At 44.9% G+C, this 21812-nt stretch overlaps 1 protein-coding gene across 2 annotated transcripts; it reads right to left on the bottom strand.

Annotated features, from left to right (window-relative positions):
* Positions 1 to 3806: 3806 nt before the first annotated feature.
* DYNAP (dynactin associated protein) lies at positions 3807 to 20732 on the bottom strand. Of its 2 annotated transcripts, none has more exons than XM_083702839.1 (8): positions 20514 to 20732; positions 12819 to 13025; positions 10458 to 10691; positions 9012 to 9165; positions 7983 to 8092; positions 7494 to 7607; positions 4723 to 4872; positions 3807 to 4013 (listed from the first exon to the last, which is right to left on the bottom strand). In XM_083702839.1, exons 1-8 carry the CDS (start codon positions 20595 to 20597, stop codon positions 3879 to 3881), a joined length of 1188 nt encoding a protein of 395 aa, XP_083558965.1. In that variant the 5' UTR covers positions 20598 to 20732; the 3' UTR covers positions 3807 to 3878. The 2 variants fall into 2 exon arrangements, with proteins under 2 accessions (XP_083558965.1, XP_083558964.1); XM_083702838.1 differs by lacking the exon at positions 20514 to 20732 and adding an exon at positions 13877 to 14195.
* Between the last annotated feature and the right edge of the window lie 1080 nt (positions 20733 to 21812).

Genomic DNA, 21812 nt, shown 5'->3' on the forward strand with positions numbered 1-21812 from the left:
CTATTGAAACTCACAAGGCACAAATAGAGGTATTTACTCACATTCCAGTAGCCTGTTCTTTTGGCTCTGAATGAATGTGGTTAGGAAGCTCTTTATGAAGTTCTGTAGGGAGTCTGCCCCTCTTCCTGGGCTTGCAAGAACTAAACAGAACTAGGTTGCAAAGGAGAGACAGAGCTTTTCCCCGCTGTGGGAGTAGCCAATAGAAACTAGTATATTACTATGCCCTCCTTTCCCAGCCTGCTTTGAGATTTGGAAAGGCACTACCTTTTCTTAAAGTTGCAGCATAATTATTCCTGCTACCTAATACTAATACACAGATTTGCTATCACTAAATAATTGAACCCTGTGGGGCAGAACAGGGTCTTTTCTGCAGTGGCTCCCTGTTTGTGGAATGCTCTCCCAAGGGAGGTTTGCCTGGCACCTTCGTAATGCTTCTTTAGATGCCAGGCAATAATGTTGCTCTTCAAGCAGGCCTTTGGCTGATTATCATCCAATACCCTTTTAAGTGTTTATTAAGTTGTCTTTGTTTTATTACGTATTTTTTAATATTGTGATTTTACGTTGTGAACCACCCTGAGATCTACAAGTATAGGGCGGTATACAAATTTAAGAAATAATAACAATAGCAATAATACACTGAAGTAACAGTAGCTTAGTCCACCGGTTCTTCACTTCCACACTACCCAGAATGCCAACTCACTCCTCTGTCAGTTTCAAAATGGCAGCTGTAAAAAGGGACCTATTTCCACGGCTTCATTTGATGCCTTGCACTCAGCTAAATAAATACAGAAGTGAAGAAATGTACTCTTAAACTATTGCTGCTTGAGGGCATGGATTGCAACACACCTTGGTATAAACTGTAACTTGGTTTCTTGGGGAATAGCTTTCAGGCAGAAGCTATTTCTGAGCCCTGTAAAGTGTTGTGTCCATTTCATGATGCCATTGTGAGGAAAAGCGTATCTAAGGTCTCCTTGCCTTTTCTGCAGCCTCAATATTTTCTTCCAGGACTTTTATGCCTTAAATCTTCAACAGAGTTGTGGCATGCATTGAGGCTATTTAACCTCCCATAGCTTACATTTTAACCATAGCTATCCTGGGCTTGCCATGTTTCCTTTGCCTACTTAGACAAATTATTCCATTAAATAGTTTACAGATACAGATCTTTACTGATGTACGATGCCACCTGCTGGCTAAACCTGTTAAGTGAAATCCTTGCCTGTTAAGTGAAATCCTTGAATTGCATTGTTCTTGGGAACAGCTGGCATCTGCAAACACTTAAAAACAATATTCTGCGCATATTACATAAAGTGAAAGAGTTTACTTTGAAGGTCTTACCCTTCAATATGTTTGATGCTTTTGAATTCTGGTGCTGGAGGAGACTCTTGAGAGTCCCATGGACTGCAAGAAGATCAAACCTATCCATTCTGAAAGAAATCAGCCCTGAGTGCTCACTGGAAGGACAGATCCTGAAGCTGGGGCTCCAATACTTTGGCCACCTCATGAGAAGAGAAGACTCCCTGGAAAAGACCCTGATGTTGGGAAAGATGGAGTTCACAAGGAGAAGGGGACGACAGAGGATGAGATGGTTGGATAGTGTTCTCGAAGCTACCAGCATGAGTTTGACCAAACTGCGAGAGGCAGTGGAAGACAGGAGTGCCTGGCATGCTCTGGTCCATGGAGTCACGAAGAGTTGGACACAACTAAACAACAACTAGTGGTGAAAATTCTTCTGCTCCCATGATAAGTCATAGAGGCTTATTCCCAAGTAAGGGTGAATTGGGCTGCAGGCTTACAGCCAATTTTTGTAGTGTCATGCCCCCAGGGCATGAGGAAAAACCCGAATGAGTGACTACTATGTGATCACATCCCACAAATACATTTCGCCATCTGTTAATTCCACATCCCTAAATGAAAACTAATCACCACCTAATTGCAATGTAGTAGAAAGCTAGTGTGTTGTTCAAATTACAATAATTGCAGCGCTGTTTCCAAAGTTTGCTCACAGCATTCGCTTGAGGATCTGAAAGTGGGGAAAGGAATGTATATATTTGAGGAGAAATTATTGCCTCAGTGCAGGAATGAGCAAATATATGTCAGTTTTGATTTGTCTCAGTTCTCCTTTTTCCAATCATCAGTTTAACTTACCACATTTCCACACCAGTTCAGTTCATGTACTTTGGGAGGCAAGGGTGCGGATGAGGTAAATTCTCCATTAAATGCAAACAGTTGGGTTTCTCCCCCATCCCAACCCCATTATTGAGGAACTTCAGTCGGGAATGATGAAAAAATACGCTGGCTTAGATGCAGAGTTTCTAAGATTAGGACTTAACTCATGGAAGGCTCAAGGGACGCAGGTGGCGCTGTGGGTTAAACCACAGAGCCTAGGACTTGCCGATCAGAAGGTCGGCGGTTCGAATCCCCGCGACGGGGTGAGCTCCCGTTTTTCGGTCCCTGCTCCTGCCAACCTAGCAGTTCAAAAGCACGTCAAAGTGCAAGTAGATAAATAGGTACCGCTTTGGCGGGAAGGTAAACGCATTTCCGTGTGCTGTTTAGTTTCGCCAGAAGCGGCTTAGTCATGCTGGCCACATGACCCGGAAGCTGTCTGCGGACAAATGCCGGCTCCCCCGGCCTATAGAGCGAGATGAGCGCGCAAACCCAGAGTCAGTCACAACTGGACCTAATGGTCAGGGACCCCTTTACCTTTACCTTTTACATGGAAGGCTCCCAAGGTCAGAAGGGGTTGGGGCTGAGGCAGATTCTTAAAATTATCCCTACTTCCTCCTATAGTTCCCTGAAAATTTGCTCTGGAGGATAGAGAAGACCCTCCAGGACAATGTGGAAGGTGGCCCAGCAGGGAAAAAAGCAAAAATTCTCATTCCTCTTCTTTCTACCGACAGGAGTCTCTGCTGGGTTGCCGCCCTTTCTGCAGACGAAATAAGCCCTTTCATGAAAGGAAGGACAATGTAAGACCCAACCTGCTCCCTCACCACAAAAACTTCTCGTTTTGTTTTATTTATGTGACTATTACATTGCATTTGGAACGGATCATAAGTCAAAACACTTCCATTTAGTGCTCTCATTCATGCTATCTAAGTTCTAGAAATGTGGTTTTCCTTCACATCTGGATGAATACACTATAATCCTGGTAATGCCAAGACAGTGCCAATGGGTACAATTGCACTGGCGATGCCTCCCCACAAGGTTTAGGCGCTTCCTCCACTCTTCTGCCTCAAGATGTGGCCCTTGAATCCAAAAATGTTGGCAACCCTTGTGTATGAGATAGGGTCAAGCTAACCACGACAGCAGGGTAACGTGTACACATCTTCTTATAAGTTCCTTTGCCTTATATTGTAGCCCGTCATGTACAGAATAAGCTGACATTATGAAGGAGTGTCTCCATCCCCATCGTTCAGCCCAGATACTGAGGTCCAGTTCCGAGGGCCTTCTGGCGGTTCCCTCGCTGCGAGAAGTCAGGTTACAGGGAACTACACAGAGGGCCTTCTTGGTAGTGGTGCCTGCCCTGTGGAATGCCCTCCCATCAGATATCAAAGAAATAAACAACCACCTGATGTTTAGAAGACATCTGAAGGCAGACCTGTTTAGGGAAGTTTTTAATGACTGATGTTTTCATGTATTTTTAATCTTTTCTTGAAAGCCGCCCAGAGTGGCTGGGGAAACCCAGCCAGATGGGCAGGGTATAAATAAATTATTATTATCATTATTACTATTACTATTATTAGGAAAACACGATGCAAGCCCTGACTCCGTTTACTTTATAAAGAAGTAGATAACAACTCGAAAAACTCTTCCAAGGCAGCATTAACATTATTAATAACAAGTGGTTTCATGCAGACTTCTTCGTTGATGTAGTGAAGCTGCTACGGTAGATTAATTGCCTGATCCTCATTAAAATGTGGAATCTTCTTAAATTCGTCCTGCTTTTTGAAGAAAAGCTGGGCTAGTATATGGTCTGGCGTGCGGTGGAAATAGTCATCCATATCAAGGGTTTGCAGCTACAAAAAAAACAACCACAAGAGCATTTGAATTGGGAAGGGGGAGTTTACTCTCGTTTCACAGTAACGCACACACATTTTTCATGGCAAACTATTAAAATTACCATCTTATGTAATATGTACAATCATGTATAATACAGATGGGCAAATTTCAGCTGGTTTCTCTCCATTTCTAATTTTTCTAGTCTTACATTCAGTTCTCTACATTTCCACATTGGTTTGCAAATAAATAAATAAATTGTAAGTTCTCGTGAAAATACATCAGTATTTTGGTGAGAATTTCACTGAATAGTCACATCTTTGTTAGCACCTTAGCTATGCGCTTTTGCAAAGCAGTGTACCTAATATCATGTGCTTTCCCATGTTATTTATTACTAATATGTATTTTTACACCTACTTTAGTATATGCACATTACTTGGCTGGTGAACTGCATTGCAAAATTCAGAAAAAATCAAATTTTGAAGGATGGATGTTTGGGTTTTTGGTGTATTGCTTCAGAAAGCACAAATTAGGCAGATTTGCCTTTAAATGTGAACTGAGTTAAATTTCTTCCCCATCGGTAATGTATGGTATTTTTTCTCTCCCCAGTCCCGCAAAACCTTTATAACGTTGATTGTGGTTCACAATAACTCACTCCACTGACTTAACAGTGGCTTAACTGTATCTAGCCCGGCAGTTTACCTAGGAAGTCAGGCACAGATTTCCTACCTGGTTCGCAGTGCTGAATGCCAAAATGAAAAGCAACTCTTCGTCGCATGTGCTCTTGATGTAGTGTTGGGTTCCAACGGGGAAAAACACGACATCTCCAACGCCAATGGTGAAGTCAGTGGTGAGTGATGGTGAAACAATAATGCCCACCTGGAGAGAGAATGCACCAACAAGGAAATATACCCCAACACCCATCCAACTGAATCTGTGGTTCTCAAAGGACTTCATGAAAAATGTCACAAATCCAGGCGCCTGTAATGTCTCCCAGAGCCGAAGGTTCAGAAAAGGGAAAAATAGAATGATCCAGAAGATAGAGCAATTCCCCTATGAAAAAATGCGACCACATCTGGGGCTTTTTAGTTTCAAGAAAAGGTGAACAAGGGAGGGACATGATAGAGGACATTATTCATGGTGTAGAGCAGACATGTCCAACTGGTCGGCCGCGATCGACAGGTAGATCCCCCATTGATAATGGTCGATCACGGGAATAAAAGAACTGTGGAATGAATGTCTCCGCCCCCTGCCCCCCTTGCTCTGTCCCTCTGGGCGGAGTTTGGCGCTATCGCTTTGCAATGTTGAATACGTTGTACGGCTTTAGCGCTGCGTGCAGTTTTCCAGGTTATCAATTGATGTCATACCCCTGTATAGAAGTTGTCTCCCCCCAAAAAAGCTCAACAACTCTTGTCTCCCCCCAAAAATTTCAACAGCTGTGGTCACTCCTCAATGACAATGGGTAGATCACTGCCAGTTTTTTTATATTGGGAGCAGATTTCATTCTCTTGGTAGTTGGATGGGCCTGGTATAGAGAAAGCAGATAATTACCGTATTTTTCACTCCATAAGCCGCACCTAGTTTTTAGAGGGGGAATGCAAGAAAAAAAATATTCTTTAAAGGGAGCACTGAACAGAGCCTGTATGCATCCCAGGCTCTGCTCAGCGCTCCCTTTCACGAGCTGTGTGGAGTGTGTGTGTGGCACTTGCAGTCTTTTCCCTGAGGAGGGCAAAGGGCAGCCCATCACTGACGAGTTGCCCTTCTCCCTCCCTGTGGAAAAGCCCCCAAGAGCCACACACATGCTCCATGCGGCTTGTGAAAGGTAGCGCAGCTCTTGGGGGCTTTTCCGGGAGGTGGGGGAAGGGACAGAGCGCAGCTAAGCCAGAAGCTAGAACAGCGTGAGGGAGCCCAGCGATCCCTCTCGCTGTTCTGGCTTCTGGGATAGCTGCGCAGCCTCTTCAGGGCAGCGGGATGAAGGCTCCCCCTGCCCTGAAGAGGCTTCTTGCGGCTAAGCCAGAAGCTAGAACAGCGAGAGGAAGCGCAGCAATCCCTCTTGCTGTTCTGGCTTCTGGGATAGCTGCACAGCCTGCATTCGCTCCATAAGACGCACACACATTTCCCCTTACTTTTTAGGAGGGAAAAAGTGTGTCTTATAAAACGAAAAATACGGTATGTTTTTCTCCCTCATATACTGTTATAAAGCTGTGTAAGGGGACAGGAGGAACCAGGAGGAGCAGCACAATGGATACAGGAGAGTGGCCTTCCTCGTAGGACAGGACTTGTAGACAACCTGATGTGCAAGGCTACGGAGCTCCAAGATTTCTTTCCCAACTCTGCCTTGCAGAAAACTGGAAGGAAGCAGAGCTAGGAACAGATTGATTCTCCTAACCCAGCAACAGTCACTGGGTGACTACCCGATATTGGATTACAACTCCCATCATCCTAGTTATGTTTTCTGTGGCTGATGGGAATTGTAGTTCACTATCTTGAAGGCACCAGGTTGGCTAACCCGGGAACCTCCTTGCCGCCAGCCCAAAATGCTGGCATTTCTTCTTTGAAAATATTCATAACCTTTTTCTTTTATAGAAAAGCTTATAAACTGCTTAAGGAGAAAAAACACACGTAATTGACGTACATAATAACATCACCAATAAAACATGATTAAATCAGCAAAACTTAAAAAAGCAAATATACATAAAATAATCACCGATAAAACTCAGATAAAAAGCAGCAAAACTGGGGGGAAATGCATAACTAAACTGTATGCCTGGGTAGGATTACTGAAATAAAAACAACTATGGTATAAGAGATAGAAGACAAGGTGCAGCAAAGAGGGAGAGTGTCAGGGAACTGCCATCGGAGCTAGAGGCGGAGGCAAGGCTCCAAAGCGATGCTGGAGAAGGGCCCAGCAGGGAGAGAGGCAGCTCATCAGCTGGGGAAGGAAATCAGCGTAACACCAGGGATAAAGGGGGGCAGATGGGGGAATCGGCGAGGGGGCTCCAGGACTCCTCGCCGGAGACCAGCGGGGAGAGCACGGGTCCTCCGCTGCCCACACCCACCCTGCGCAGAAGACTTCCACGCAGGGAGAGTAGGCGGAGACTTGGCATCAAAGAACTTCTTTGCTGGAAGAGGTTCAAGAAACGCCCACTGACGGATTCTGCTAGCGACTGAAACAGCCACGAAGTGAAGGGCTGTCCAGACAGAAAAGGTTTAACCAGGTAACCCAGCCAGGAGTGGCGGCAACTTATGCACGAGCAACCCCTATAACCATTACAGAGAGATAAAAAACCACAGTGGAAAATGGGATGGGAGGCTGACAGAAACAGAAGAAAAAATGATTATGTATTGGAGTGTAACTGGGGGGTGAAATGAAAGTCTTCAGCAGGAGTCAAAACAATATTGTGAGAGTTTCTGCTTCCTGGGAATAGCTAAGCACCTATTCCTTACCCAAGGAAAACTCAGAACGGTTTACATCACAGTGGTTTAAGTTAAATAGCTACCTTTCCACACCCACTGATGACGTATCCCATCTCGTTGGCATTGAAATGAAAGTGAGGCTGCCGTAGACCATTGCTATAGATCCTGAGTGTCCCCAAAGTAAGAGCATCTTCCTTCTGAGAGAAAGGAGAGCAAACAAAAGCACGTGAGCACGTGAGGTTGTGCAAAATAACAAGAGGATGTCTCAAAGCATTAAAACAGGGGTTGGGAACCGGAGGCACTGCAGATTTGTTGGACTCCAACTCCCATCATCCCTGACCACTGGCCATGCTGGCTGGGGCTGATGGGAATTGGAGTCCAACAACGTTAGAAATCTCAGGTGGCTCCATGGGTCAGTGCAACTGGCTGTTAACCAGAAGGTTGGTGGTTTGAGCCCATGCAGAGACGGCTGTGGGCAGGGTTTCTGCACTGCTCCCCAAATGGAACATTTGACTCAGATCTCCATGATCTCATCCACTATAACAGGCAGCGCTTTTTCTCTCAATACTTACTGAATGGAGAAACTCGCTGTAAATTCTTTCATTCGTACTCAAGCCTTTTCCATCTTTCACATACCGAGCCAACTGGATTATTCCCCCGGGGAAACGGAACTCAGTTGACCCTGAATGGAGGACAAACGCAGCATCCTCAACCATCAGACAAGCTAGGGAGACCTAGTTCGTGATCATCACAGAATATTTATTAGCTTACATTGCTCGCTAAGCCATCCTTGCTGTTCTGAGACATTTGCCATCACTTAGCAGCACACCACATGTTCTGGATATAGAAGTGCCAGACATACTTCTGTGAGGCCAAAACTCCATAGCTTAGGAAGAAAGAGAATACACTTTCCCAGCCTTCCTCCACCCCTTCCCAAGTTCCAAGGGTGGTGGAACTACTAAGAGAGTCCTGAGTTAGGGCTGCCATTTTTCAAAAAGCGAAAACCTGAACACATAAAAATTGACATTTTGAGCTATTTTTAAGGGAAGTCAGCAAAAACAACACTGGGTTACCATACGTCCAGATTTTCCTGGACGTTTTTGCCAATTTCCACCCAGACACTGCTTCTGACTGCAATGTTCCGGGTATGTTTGGATGTATGATAACCCTATCTGAGTGCCAATCCTACCACCCAAGAGGGTTTCTTTACAAAACCAAGGCTTTAAAAAGAGAATATTTGATTCCTCCATGGGCATTTAATTAGGAATAAGCTCAGCTGCTTGGTTTTGCAGACAGCAGAGTTTCTGTATCCAGCTTTGCCTATGCTCTGGAATGAACTGTGGAACCAGAGATAGATTCCACCATTGCTTCTGGGCAATCCTTTCCTGGCTGGGTCTCTGAGAATGTCTGGAAACATCTTGGGTAGCAAGTGGATGCCACTGGCTCCTTGCTGCATCAGAAGCCCAGGAGAATGTTCCTAAGGTGGTGGTGATGAAGCTGGTCCTCTATTGCCTCTGCTCCCTTTGCTGAAGTGACCCACATTGCTAACTGTCAGGAAACAAAGGTCCCAGCTAACGCCATCTCAGCTTTCTCTGAAGTACCTTTGAGGTCAAAGAAGTACCGCCACACAAGCGGGTCTTCGGACTGCTGGTAGTTGGGATTCTGAACGAGCTCTGCTAGGTTTGGAGGAAGGTTGACGGCTTGGTCTTCTGCTTGCTTCTGGAAAGACCTGATGAAGGCCACTCCACCTTGAGGCTAGAAAACATGCAGCAAACGTTGCATTTAGCTTCTCAGCAGCAGTGACTTAAAGGAGCTCCAGCTAGAGGAGTTTGTTTTTGTCACTGAAATTCTACTCAATATTGATCCAGAGCAGATTCCAATGTGTAGTTAGCAGAGTAACAACTTAAACACGTTGCAGGATTCCCAAAAACTAGATCAGAGGCAATTAATATTTCATCCAGCGGAGTCTTACTGCTACTGAAGGCAAATGAGCATAATGGTCACAAATCCAATACATTCAGGATTGACACTGTCTATAAAAAATCCAGTTTCATCAGACTTAGCTTAAACTTACAATAACTTATAGTAAGTCTAAAACACTAAGCATACAGAACACCACACCAGAAAGAAAGAGAGACGGAAACAGAGAGTGAGACCCAGGCTCCTTCTGACCTCACTCTTACAGTCAGCATGATCTTGACAGAAAGAGATAACAGAACCAGTTTAAACCAGCTGTACTCAGCTTCTCTGAAGGAATAACCCAAACATCAGGAACCTTCTGCTTGTTTCTTTCACACAGAGAAGCTTATAGAAGCTTCTTGAATTAAGTAGAATAGGAAAGACCTCTACACATCAGATCAGTATTTTCTGCACTAAGAAATGCAAACTGACAGTTTTAGCCCTAAAAGAGATGGGAAGGGGGGTGGGAACCAAATTTTCAAGAACAAGTGAAATACTTTAAAGGCTTCTTAAAAAAATAAAAATTAAAACATCCTGTGCATTAGTGGTGGGCATATTCTGCTTTATTAGTTGTTCTGAGAAGCTTCCCCAATGAGGCCACATAACTGCTTTCTAGAGGGGCTGAAGCACAACAAAAAGGGGACCAAAAAAGAACACCCACATCCCAGAACAATTCATGGTAAGAAAAGTTGCAGAATTTCAGTAGGAAATGGACTTTGCTGTTTGGAAATGAAGTGGGGGGGGCTGCCCAAAAACCTCTGCAGGTGCAATTTGTATGGAAAGTGGACCACCCCAGTAGCTATTGTATGCATGAACAATCATAAATGCATAAGTAAAAGGCTATCTGGAGGGGCCCATACCCCATGTCATAGTCCCAATTGGCTCTTAAAACAGCTTACAAAGATTTTCACAATACAGCTGCATTCAAGTGTAGCATCAGGAAAAGAAACATCTCAGGGCTTATCCACACATTTGGTTGCCTGACCTTTTCCCCCTGGGGAAACCTGTAGTTTAGTGCTGAACAGCAATCAGTTTCCCCCCCACAGATTTGTTTTGATCTAGCACTAAGGAGTTTATATTGTACAGACCTTTAGTGATCTTGCTGCTATGTCTTCAGGTGTTAAGAAAAACGTATCATCCAGATCCAGAGTTTGAAGCTCTTCATGGGTTGTGAAGAACAGCAAGAACAGACAGTCTTCTGTACCTACGTTCTTGAGCCAATGCACCGTGTTTCGGGGGAAGAAAATGACCTGGCCCGCTGTGACGTTGTACGTGGTTACGGTATTTCCACCAGCATCGACAACCCCAATCCATGCAGTGCCCTGAAAAACACAGGTGGAGAGAGGACTAGTCTTTGCAAATCAAGTTAAGAAGGCAGAAATCCAGTGCCATCACTACAACACTACCATGGGGCATCAGAGCAGTGTAGAGAATGAAGCACCAATGTTTTATTATGTTTTATGAGTGTTGGAAGCCGCCCAGAATGGCTGGGGCAACTATAGACTATTAAAATGTATCAATCAGTCTTCTGCACCAGAATTCTTGATCAGGGACACCGGCGATCTATTCGCCATCCTGGAATCCTCCTCCTGTCTTCTTCCCAAAGCCGAGTTAGTCCTTTCCCCAACCTTGGGAAGGATGTGGGAAGGCTCTAGGACTATGCCAGAGCCCTCGTGCCTCCTTCTCCAAATAGGGTGCCTCCATACCCTGCCACTGCCATTGGCTACATTTTATACAGCTACACACACCCCAATCCCTGACCAGTGAGAGATTGCAGGGTTGCTGACACATAATAACAACAATTTTATTACAGTGGTGCCTCGCAAGACGAAATTAATTCGTTCCGCAAGTTTTTTCTTCTTGCGAGTTTTTCGTCTTGCGAAGCACGGTTTCCCATAGGAATGCATTGAAAATCAATTAATGCGTTCCTATGGAGACCGCCTTCAGACCAGGTCCAGGGACAGTCTGTCCCTGGACCTCTTCTGAAGGCTGGCGGGGGGAGAAGGACTTTTCTCCCCACCGCCAGCCTTCAGAACAGCCTTCTGAAGGCTGGTGGTGGGAAGAAAAGCCCTTCTCCTGCCGCCAGCCTTCAGAAGAGTTCCCGCAGGGGTGCCTAGGCTGCGGAGAGCAGAAGCAGAGCGCCCCTCGCCGGGGCAGACATCTGCAGCTTGGGGAGCCCTGCAGGACTTCCCCGCAGGGCTCTCCAAGCTGCGGATAGCAGCCTGCTGCCCCGCGCGAGGGACGCTCTTAAGCAGAGCGCCCCTCACGCGGGGCAACAGGCTGCTATCCGCAGCCTAGGCGGGAACTCTTCTGAAGGCTGGCGGGGGAGAAGGGCTTTTCTTCCCACCGCCAGCCTTCAGAACAGCCTTCTGAATGTTGGCGGTGAGGAGGAAAACCTTCCTCCCACCGCAAGTCTTCAAGACAGGTCCTGGAACAGAGGAGAAGCGCTGCGCACCTTCCCCTCTGTTCCCGGACCTGTCCTGAAGGCTTGCGGTGGGAGGAGGGCTTTCCTCCCCACCGCCAACATTCAGAATGCTGTTCTGAAAGTTGGCGGTGGGAAGGAAAAACCCTCCTCCCACCGCAAGCCCCGGGAACAGAGGAGAAGCGCTTCGCGCCTTCTCCTCTGTTCCCGGACCTCCCACCGCAAGCCTTAGGACAGGTCCGGGAACAGAGGAGAAGGCGCGCTGCGCTTCCCCGCTGTCCCCGGAGATTTCCCTATGGGCTTTCGTCTTGCAAAGCAAGCCCATAGGGAAATTCGTCTTGCGAAGCCGCTAAAAATCGGAAAACCCTTTCGTCTTGCGGGTTTTTCGTTTAGCGAGGCATTCGTCTTGCGGGGCACCACTGTATTTCTATACCACACCCATCTGATTGGGTTGCCCCAGCCATACCTCAGGTTTGGTTTCCTTCGAATGAAGGACATCAGAGATGGCAATGTCTTTGTGATGTGTGACTTTATTTACATGCCTATACATTACAAGCTCACAGCACCGATAACCCAACTGATTTTGCTTTTCCCATTAGTTTTCTTATGGGTTTCCCAAGGCCATAGCTCTGGATTCAGCACACAGAGAGCAAGTTAAGCCTTTGTGTTTACTCCACATACGACTCACCCTGGTCTATTCTCTCTTAAACCCACCAGTGACATAACCTCCAACCAGAGGAAGGAGGGAGGCCTGTCCGGCTTCTGGAAACATCCAGTAACTTCCATGGCAGCTAGTCTCCTTTACTCCTTAGTCATGCAAAGAGATACTTAACAGACATGGCTTGGGCCATTAACTTAACAAAAAGACTCCTCTGCAGAATGCAATTTTAGATATAAAATCATAAATTTGGAGGGCACCCAAAGATGACATAAAAACAAAACCGCCATCCTAATTCTATAGCCATTCTCAGGTTCTATCCACTAGAAAGGTTGGGTAAAGACAATTTTAAGATAACCCCAAAAGTACCTTTAAGAGGTAGCCATGCTCATTGGCATTGAAATGCCAGTGTGGTGCACGCAGTCCTTTGCTCTTAATCCGCAAAGTTCCAAACGTCATTTTGGAGCGCTGAGCATTGATGCTTCTTCCAAACTCCATCTCTTCCTTGTTCTGGTACTCATTGGCGTTTTTCCGGAATCTCGACCACTGAATGGTACCGCCCGGGAACTCATGCTTCTGGAAAGGGTAATACTTGGGACATCAAGAACTGCATAAAAAGTCTATTATCCAGTGAAGTTATATTAAAAACACGATAAGACATCAAACACTAAAAACTTCTCTAAACAAGGCTGCCTTCAGATGTCTTCTAAAAGTCAGATAGTTGTTTATTTCCCTGACAACTGGTGGGAGGGTGTTCCTCAGGGTGGGCGCCACTAATGAGAAGGTCCTCTCCCTGGTTCCCTGTAACCTCCCTTCTCGCAGTGAGGGAACCGCCAGAAGGCCCTCGGAGCTGGATCTCATTAGAGCAACACTAGCCAACTTTGTGTCCTCCAGCTGCTGCTGAACTTCAAGACCCCAAAGCCTCAGCCAGCAAGGACATTCGTGAGTGATGATGGAAGCTGGAGGCTACTACTTCTTAGCAACCCCATGGACAAAATAATCATTAAGGTCCTTATTCATAGAATCACAAAGTTGGAAGGGACCCCCAAGAGTCATGCAGGAATCTCAACTAAAGCATCCATGACAGATGACGATCCAACCTCTCCAATGAAGGACAGTCCACAGCCTCTTATGTGAAATATATACCGGCTGGGCTTTTAGTGTTGTGGGCCCAAGCCTGTGGAGCACACGCCCGATTGAGATCATAACGGCAGCCTCCTGGCTGAACTTCAGGCACATGACAAAAAAGACTTTCCCACTCCAGCAGTTATTTGAAGGCAGTTCAAGTTTTGCACAGCTTTTTCGTTTTTTGTTCTCTGCGTGGCGCCTGGTTCCTTGTACGCCACTTAGAAATACTAACGATTAAGCAGCATATAAACGCCTTAAATAAATAAATAAAAACAAAACAGGATACGGTCAAATTCTACCTTGGCTTTTGCAAGCTGGTGGAGAAACTGGAACTTGGGGTCCACCTGGGCAGATGTTACTATTGATGTTCCCGGAAAAGCAGCTCTACGCTTTTCTGTGCTGTCATCGTATTTTGGTTTGAAGCCGGTGTTGGCGGTATAGACCAGAGACAAAACCAGCACCCCTAAGACAGTGGTGATGGCGCAGGCCAAGAGGCAGACCAGAAAGATGTTGAGCAGGGACCAGCGGCAATTTTTCTCCCCCGATAAACAAAGAAACAAAGAGGAATAATTAGTAGCCATTTTTATAGAACTGGCAAAACAGGACATTGCCTCTCCAGGCCTGTGTAAGCTGCTGTACCGGCAACCTTTGGGAGCACATGACAAGCTTATGGATAAAACACTATAACTTCACAATGCAGAAGGTCTGTAGCTCAATAGTAGAGCAACTGGCTTGCATGCAGAAGACCGCAGATTCAATTCCTAGCTTCTCCAGGTGGGGCCGAGATTGGCTCATGAAGGTGGCATGTAGGCTTCTCCAGGGCAGCAAAAACGTTGACTATCAATTCTGAAAATTCACAGTGTTAGGGACATAGATGACCTCCTTGGTCATTCAGTTTTGAGATGAGGCCATTCGGTGAAGCCCTAAAGATGTGACTCGCATATTGGAGTTGTCAGAAATAATCACTTTGGCTATGAACTATTAGCTGTTACTGGTCGCTTCATAGGGGTCTCAACACATCACATGCCTGGCTGCTACGTATCTCGTAACTCTTGGAGCTATTTCACACACAGTTCAGCACAATCTAAGGTTTCCCACTGAGTGCACGTACAAACAGCAGGGACTTGCCTCCAATCCTGTTTTCCTGGTGGTTGTTGTGGCGATCACACAGGGTCCCCGGACATTTCAGCGTCTATTGATCCCTGTGCCACCACTTTATTTCTCGCTGCCACCACCCAGGCCCTACCTGGGACAATACTGAGTCCAGTCAGGGTTAAATTGGAACATAAACTTTTGTTTATTTATTGCAGTTTAACAAGCATGTGGTTTCATAAACAGTATCAGTCAATTACATTCATGGGGTGCCTGTCCAGACCTATAACTTCTGCTTCCTGCTCTCACTCACTAAACCACCTGTCAGATATTTACTTGTCTTCCTAGCTACTAACTGTTCCTGACTCAGCTTATTTCGCTACACTAACTCAACCTACCCCCAAACTTTATCCCAATTCACTCCCACTCCAACCAACCACCCAACTCCCAACAAACTCCTCAACGAACTCCCCCCTTCGCCCCTCCCAGAGCTGGTTTTATAGTCCCTCTGACTCCACCCCCTGGGTCCTGATTGGGTAACCTGTTTAACTATTTCACCTCCAGCACTCTCATATGTTAACGTCACACTTGTCAGTGGAGAAGGGGTGGGGGAGCATGCCTCCAAGGTATGTTTGTGTATATGTGTAAAGAGTAGGGGTTTTATGTGTGTGCATGAAGGGATTATCTGTCTAGTGCAATACACAGAACATCCAACTCCCCGTCAGTTCTAAAAGCGACTATTACAGAGACTACGTATGTCGTGGTCTCTAAAGGCCCTCCTCCTATATATATATATATATATATATATGCTTTCGTAGATTTTCACGGGTACAGGAATGCAGGTTTTGGTGTCCTCGGGTGTCTTCCCGTGTAAAAGTTGGGGTGTCTAGGCGACGTTTCGACGAGGTCTCACTCGTCATCTTCAGGCTGGTGCTTTCGGCTTCTTGTTACTGGAACAGAGCGGGATCTCAATGTTTGAGTTCCTATAAATACTGTAGAGGGGGTGTGGTGTCTAGCCTCCAATGTTCTGGGCAGAGAGGAAGTTCCCAGGCTAGTGTGCCTTTTCTTCTTTTGTTCCTTAATTACTTGAGAGATACCTTGAGTGATTTCTTGAGTGATATCCTGAGTACCACTTAGGTGGGTCATTAGGTGTGGATTAGTTGCTAAAGTCTTTGTGTCTTGACCTCTTGAACTTTGTGAAGAGTTTTCCTGAGAAGATGGCTGTATTGCACTTAGTTGTGCTTTGGCTTGGCTTCGTGTATAGGGGCGAGCTGTGGTTTTGTGGCTTGTGTCAGCCAGATCTGTGTAGGGATTGCAGGGGGGTGCAGCATCCGGAGGTGCCACCATGGATTGGCTACTGGATGGTGTCAGTAATTCATCTGTGGAGAGGGTCTGGGTTTGGGTCTGGTGTGGTTGATTGGTGTTGGCGTTCTGTGTGCCTCTGGATCTGGTGTCAGTTTTTGTGGGGAGGGCTAATTTCCAGATGTCTGGCAAGCGGGATGTGTCGTCACGCTTGTTCATGTTGTGAGGGTGTTTCTCTATCTCGATGGCTTCCATGATTATTCTCTTGTGGTGATGTTCCGTGTTAAAGAGCAATTTGGAATCTGCAAAATTAATTTCGTGTCCTGTTTCTTTCATGTGTTGGAAAAGAGAGGAAGTTTTTTCTTCTTTTTTGACGGCATTCTTGTGTTCTGCGATACGTGCATTTATTCGTCTGTTTGTTTGTCCAATGTACGTGGCTGGGCAGACTTTGCAGGGTATTTCATAGATCCCTTGGTTTTCCAACTGGATTTTATCCTTGGGGTTTCTGAGGATATTGGCTATTTTTTGGTTGGTGCAAAAGGCTGTTTTGATATTGTGTTTATGGAGGATTTTGCTAATTTTATCTGTAGTGCCCTTGATATAAGGAAGGAGGGCCATGCCATTGTTTTCTTCTGTGTCTTGGTTTTTGGGGGGTGTTTCCTTTTGGATTAGCTTCGTAATCCTGTTTTGCTGGTATCCATTGGCAATTAACACATTTGAGAGATTCTGTAACTCAGTTGTCAAGTGGTCTTTGTCAGCCAGGCGTTTGGTTCTGGAGATGAGAGTCTTGGCTACGGAGTTTATTTGTGCAGGGTGGTGGTGTGATTGTGCATGTAAGTAGCGGTTGGTGTGTGTTTTTTTCTGGTAGATAGTGTGTCCTAGGGAGCCATCAGGTTTTTTTTTGCTCTTTAACACGGAACATCACCACAAGAGAATAATCATGGAAGCCATCGAGATAGAGAAACACCCTCACAACATGAACAAGCGTGACGACACATCCCGCTTGCCAGACATCTGGAAATTAGCCCTCCCCACAAAAACTGACACCAGATCCAGAGGCACACAGAACGCCAACACCAATCAACCACACCAGACCCAAACCCAGACCCTCTCCACAGATGAATTACTGACACCATCCAGTAGCCAATCCATGGTGGCACCTCCGGATGCTGCACCCCCCTGCAATCCCTACACAGATCTGGCTGACACAAGCCACAAAACCACAGCTCGCCCCTATACACGAAGCCAAGCCAAAGCACAACTAAGTGCAATACAGCCATCTTCTCAGGAAAACTCTTCACAAAGTTCAAGAGGTCAAGACACAAAGACTTTAGCAACTAATCCACACCTAATGACCCACCTAAGTGGTACTCAGGATATCACTCAAGAAATCACTCAAGGTATCTCTCAAGTAATTAAGGAACAAAAGAAGAAAAGGCACACTAGCCTGGGAACTTCCTCTCTGCCCAGAACATTGGAGGCTAGACACCACACCCCCTCTACAGTATTTATAGGAACTCAAACATTGAGATCCCGCTCTGTTCCAGTAACAAGAAGCCGAAAGCACCAGCCTGAAGATGACGAGTGAGACCTCGTCGAAACGTCGCCTAGACACCCCAACTTTTACACGGGAAGACACCCGAGGACACCAAAACCTGCATATATATATATATATATATAGTCTTATGTAACTCTGGGAAATGGTAGGGTTTGTGCTATGACAAAGAGTAAGGGAGCTCCTGAGCTGGGGAGGAACCTCCCATAATACCCCATCATTTGCCATTTTCATCTGAGCTTAGTATCTTATCACATGCATACATGATCAGTTTATACCTATCTTAGGTTGCACTAGAGTTGCTGCCTTTTTTGTAGCTAGGAACCTGTACCTTTACTATCTACCTGACTGGTAGAAATTCAGCTTTCCTCTCACTGCATTTCCATGCAAGTAAAAGCCTCATCAGTTGAATTTTAGGTTGTTATTTCAGCTCTGTCTATTTTCAAAGCAGAATAGCTCCAACTAGGGGGAAAAGCAATTGATAACTTCAGAAGTGACCCAGCTTGTTAATATTGTCATTGTAGCAACTGGCAATTTTTGCCTTTGATTACTGCAATGTTGAAAGGTTCTGGTTTTTTTTTTAGAAGTTTGTGGAGAATAATTTGCTGGTTTTTATCTGCTCAGCCAGGAAAACTTCCTCTTTCAACTATTCTTCCCTTACTTCTGCTTACAAAAAGTTGTCCTAACCAAAGTTGCTTAAGCTAACCGGGAAAATGCCCGAGGAAGTTAACAAATCAATATTAGTTAATTCATAATTGTGCAGTAGTTTTGCACAGAGCATCCTGGTTACCTTGGGGAAGTCACTATTATTCAGAACAACATAACGCAGACACAATTATCACTGCCATATTTAAAAACCAAGTTCATAAGTGCTTGTCCTTTTTTGTCACATTCCAGCATGAGAAAGACGGATTCAAGGATGGGGCTATGCAGAAACGGATGAGCTCAGTTCTTGATGCCTCTCTGGGGCACAGCAAATGTAATGTGGTCTAACCTGACCCCACATACAGACCTACAGTAACTGGAGGCATGGCAAATATTGATCCTAACCATCTCCTTAACAGAACCTGGAAAGTTATCTCTTTTAAAAAAAGTTCTCATTTTTAAGGTGTTGTTTTATCACTTGTTGTTTTCTGCCCCAGGCTCCTTTGGGAGTAGAGTTGAGATATAAATTAATAAATACGTAGTTCAAGTCCTGTCAGGGGAAAAGCGGGGTATAAATATGGAATAATGATCATTAAATGGTGAATTGCTTAATTATTTTTTCCAGCTATCATTATATTTAAGCTTAAAGGTCTGAAGACTCTAGGGCAGAGGTTTTCAACCTTTTTGAGTCCACAGCTCCCTTAACCAATTACAATATTTCTGTGGCACCTCTGTGGGCCTGTTTCGTCACCCCTTGCCTGCAGAGCTAGCAGCCTCTCACCCTTTTTGAAACACCCTCCCTTGTGGAGTGTTCCTTCTCTCCTCTCCTCTCCCCTCTTCCTTGGAAGTCCTGAGGGCAGCTGCTGTTGCCATCGCTGGTCTGAGCTGCCCCCCCGACCCCAAACAGAGGTGCCTCGCAGGGGCACCATTCGCCTGTGGAGTTCATAGCCAGGGCTATTACAATAAATGGATGTGCAAGCCTTTGGGAGGCAGAGACGCGAGAGGGCATCAAAGGAGGGAAGGAAGGAAATAGGGACAGAAGACAGTGTTGCCTGCTGCACCCCTGACCATCATTCAAGGCACCCTAGGGTGCCACGGTACACTGGTTGAAAACCACTACTCTAAGGGTTTAAAAAATGTAAGAGAATGAACTTGAAAGCATTCAAAGTTCTACCCCAAAACCAACTTCTCATTCCCTTCACCCAACAATTATGGGAACTACTTGCAGGTGTAGTTCAGAGATTTTTGAACTAATTCAGTGAAGTTTGTTGAAACAAACTAGTTCATTCCGAGCACTGGTCTTTAATTTCTATCCTTTCCCCACTTTGAAATAACTAGCAGCCATTTACAAAATGGACATTTCACTTCTTGTGGACAGATAAGACAAGTGTACCCATAGTACACTGAAGAAAGCTATAAATCTCCTTGCAATTCTTTATTTCTCCTCAATGATCAGTAGTGGAGAAAGAGATTAAAGGATAAAAACACCACTTCTTTTGCTCTCAGCAGTCAACCTGACATATCCCCCCAATGTTCCTCCTTCTGTGTGTACCAAATTTGTACCAGATTATATGACCAGGCTTTTCTTGTTTCTGCACCCAAAGATAGCAACCCTCCACGATGGTCTGACTTGGAATAAGACTGCTTCCTTTGTTCATATAAGACTGTCCATTCTGACAATGCTGAAAAGGCAGAGAGACAACATGGATTCTGTTTCTTCTGCTTGCCTCAGAGGCTACAACACAGTGAGAACCCCAAACCAAGTTGTTGGACACCAACTACCATCAGGAGATCCAGCCTGAAACAAAGAACAAGATGGCACTCCCCCATTCCATGAACAGAAGCCAACTAGATTTGCACATCATCCCCAGACAGCAAGGTCAAAGACCAGAGATGATGAGTTGGCATCCAGTATTATCCTGAGAGCCACAGGTTCTCCACCTATGGCTGCCAACATCAACCTTTTGGTGGGTGGTACAAACTTCCAAGTGCTGCCTACAGATTAGACTGCACATAGAAAAAATTCTACCATTGGATTACTCTTGCTGGGCCTGTTGAGCTCATTTTCAAAAACAAAAATCTCCTACTCTGTGTTTTTAACTCAGCTGTTGCTGGATTTTTTTTTAAAAAAAACATTTTTTATTAGCAGATTTTTAAAAATGCAGTTCAAGTCCTAGGCAACCTGCTAATACTTACTTGTTTATAGCTAGAGGTGCTGGATGAAGCATGGAAGCACATTCTCAAGATTTTCTATACATTTTCTATACATTTTGTAGCAAGTTTCCAGATCTGAGCATACAGCTTCAGATCAGCTCTCTCGTTATTTCACAACAGCAACTTACTGGGTGTTCTTGTTTTTTCCTCTCCATTTTGACTGAGGGACTTGGAAGTGTTTCTTCATGCAGTTCAAATCCTGAGTTATCCATTTCAAGTGAGCGAAGTAGAATTTTGCATGCACCAAAAGTGAAATCCGAAATTACCTTGGATTTGTGGCCTGAACTTCAGTAGCAGGAGAAAGCATCTGTTTTCCTTAGAATATACACACGGTAATGGACAACTTGAGGAACAGGTTGCAATTCAGGATATCCCCTTTCTTAAACCAAACTTTCTTTACCAGGAAGGCTGTCACCATGACTAATGTACTTCTAATTTCAGTCATAACAATATTCAGTTCCTCAGCATCATATGAACCAAGCAATGTAATATGCCAATGAAAAACAGGTGGCTTCTTGGAAATAAAGGCATTAAGTTTTTTGTCCAGGCAACTGATAATAGAATCAGAGTTGGAAGGAATGCTGGGGATCATCGAGTCCGACCCCCTGCAAAGTAGGAATATGCACCTGCCCATTACGGGGATCAAACCTGCAACCTTGGATGATGTTCAGTCAGCTGAATCAGTTCTTAGGACCTACTTATAAAGTCTATGGTTGGTCCTGATAAATCAAGAGCCTGATTTGTGCTGTCAACTAACAGTGTGTGTAAATATATACACAAGAGTTGAGAGCGAGCCTGATTAATTTGTGTGATTTCAGGTACTATTCTATTTATTCATCTAATAAAATATATACAATACTTGATTGTAAACAACAACAACCCTCAAAGCAGTTTACAAAAAGATGGGAACAAGAAAATATTGGGGGGAGAAAATAGGATACTTTAAAACTTAACAAAAATTTAAGATGCTAAAGCAGGTTAAAATTCACATCACCATTTCTAAGCTTCTGGTTTATTTAATTTGAATGTGTCTATAGACCAAAAAACACACACAATGCATGTCCAAAGTTAGGAACTGGTTTGTTCCAGTTACACACTTTCAAATCCATTTCTTCTTTCTGATTTACATCATAGCTAATGCAACTTGACTGACACTCATGAATCCTCATTTCATGTTAATGGGACAAAGGGTGTTTCCTATTATTACCACAGGAGGGGGTCCATGCTACTGGTGTGGTCCATTTTGGTCACATTGAAGGAAACACCCCTGGGGATGTCCACACATTGATGTTGAAACCTACATGTGATGGGATGATGAGCTGCTTGTGCGTAAAAGCTTGATCCCTCTGGGGTTTGGCTGGTCACCCAAACCTAGGCACTAACGGAGCCCCCAAAGCATGACTCCGTCAGTCGCTGGTAGTATCCGA

This window comes from Podarcis gaigeae, assembly GCF_964106915.1.
Source record: "Podarcis gaigeae genome assembly, chromosome: 11".
Classification (NCBI taxonomy): Eukaryota; Metazoa; Chordata; class Lepidosauria; order Squamata; family Lacertidae; genus Podarcis; species Podarcis gaigeae.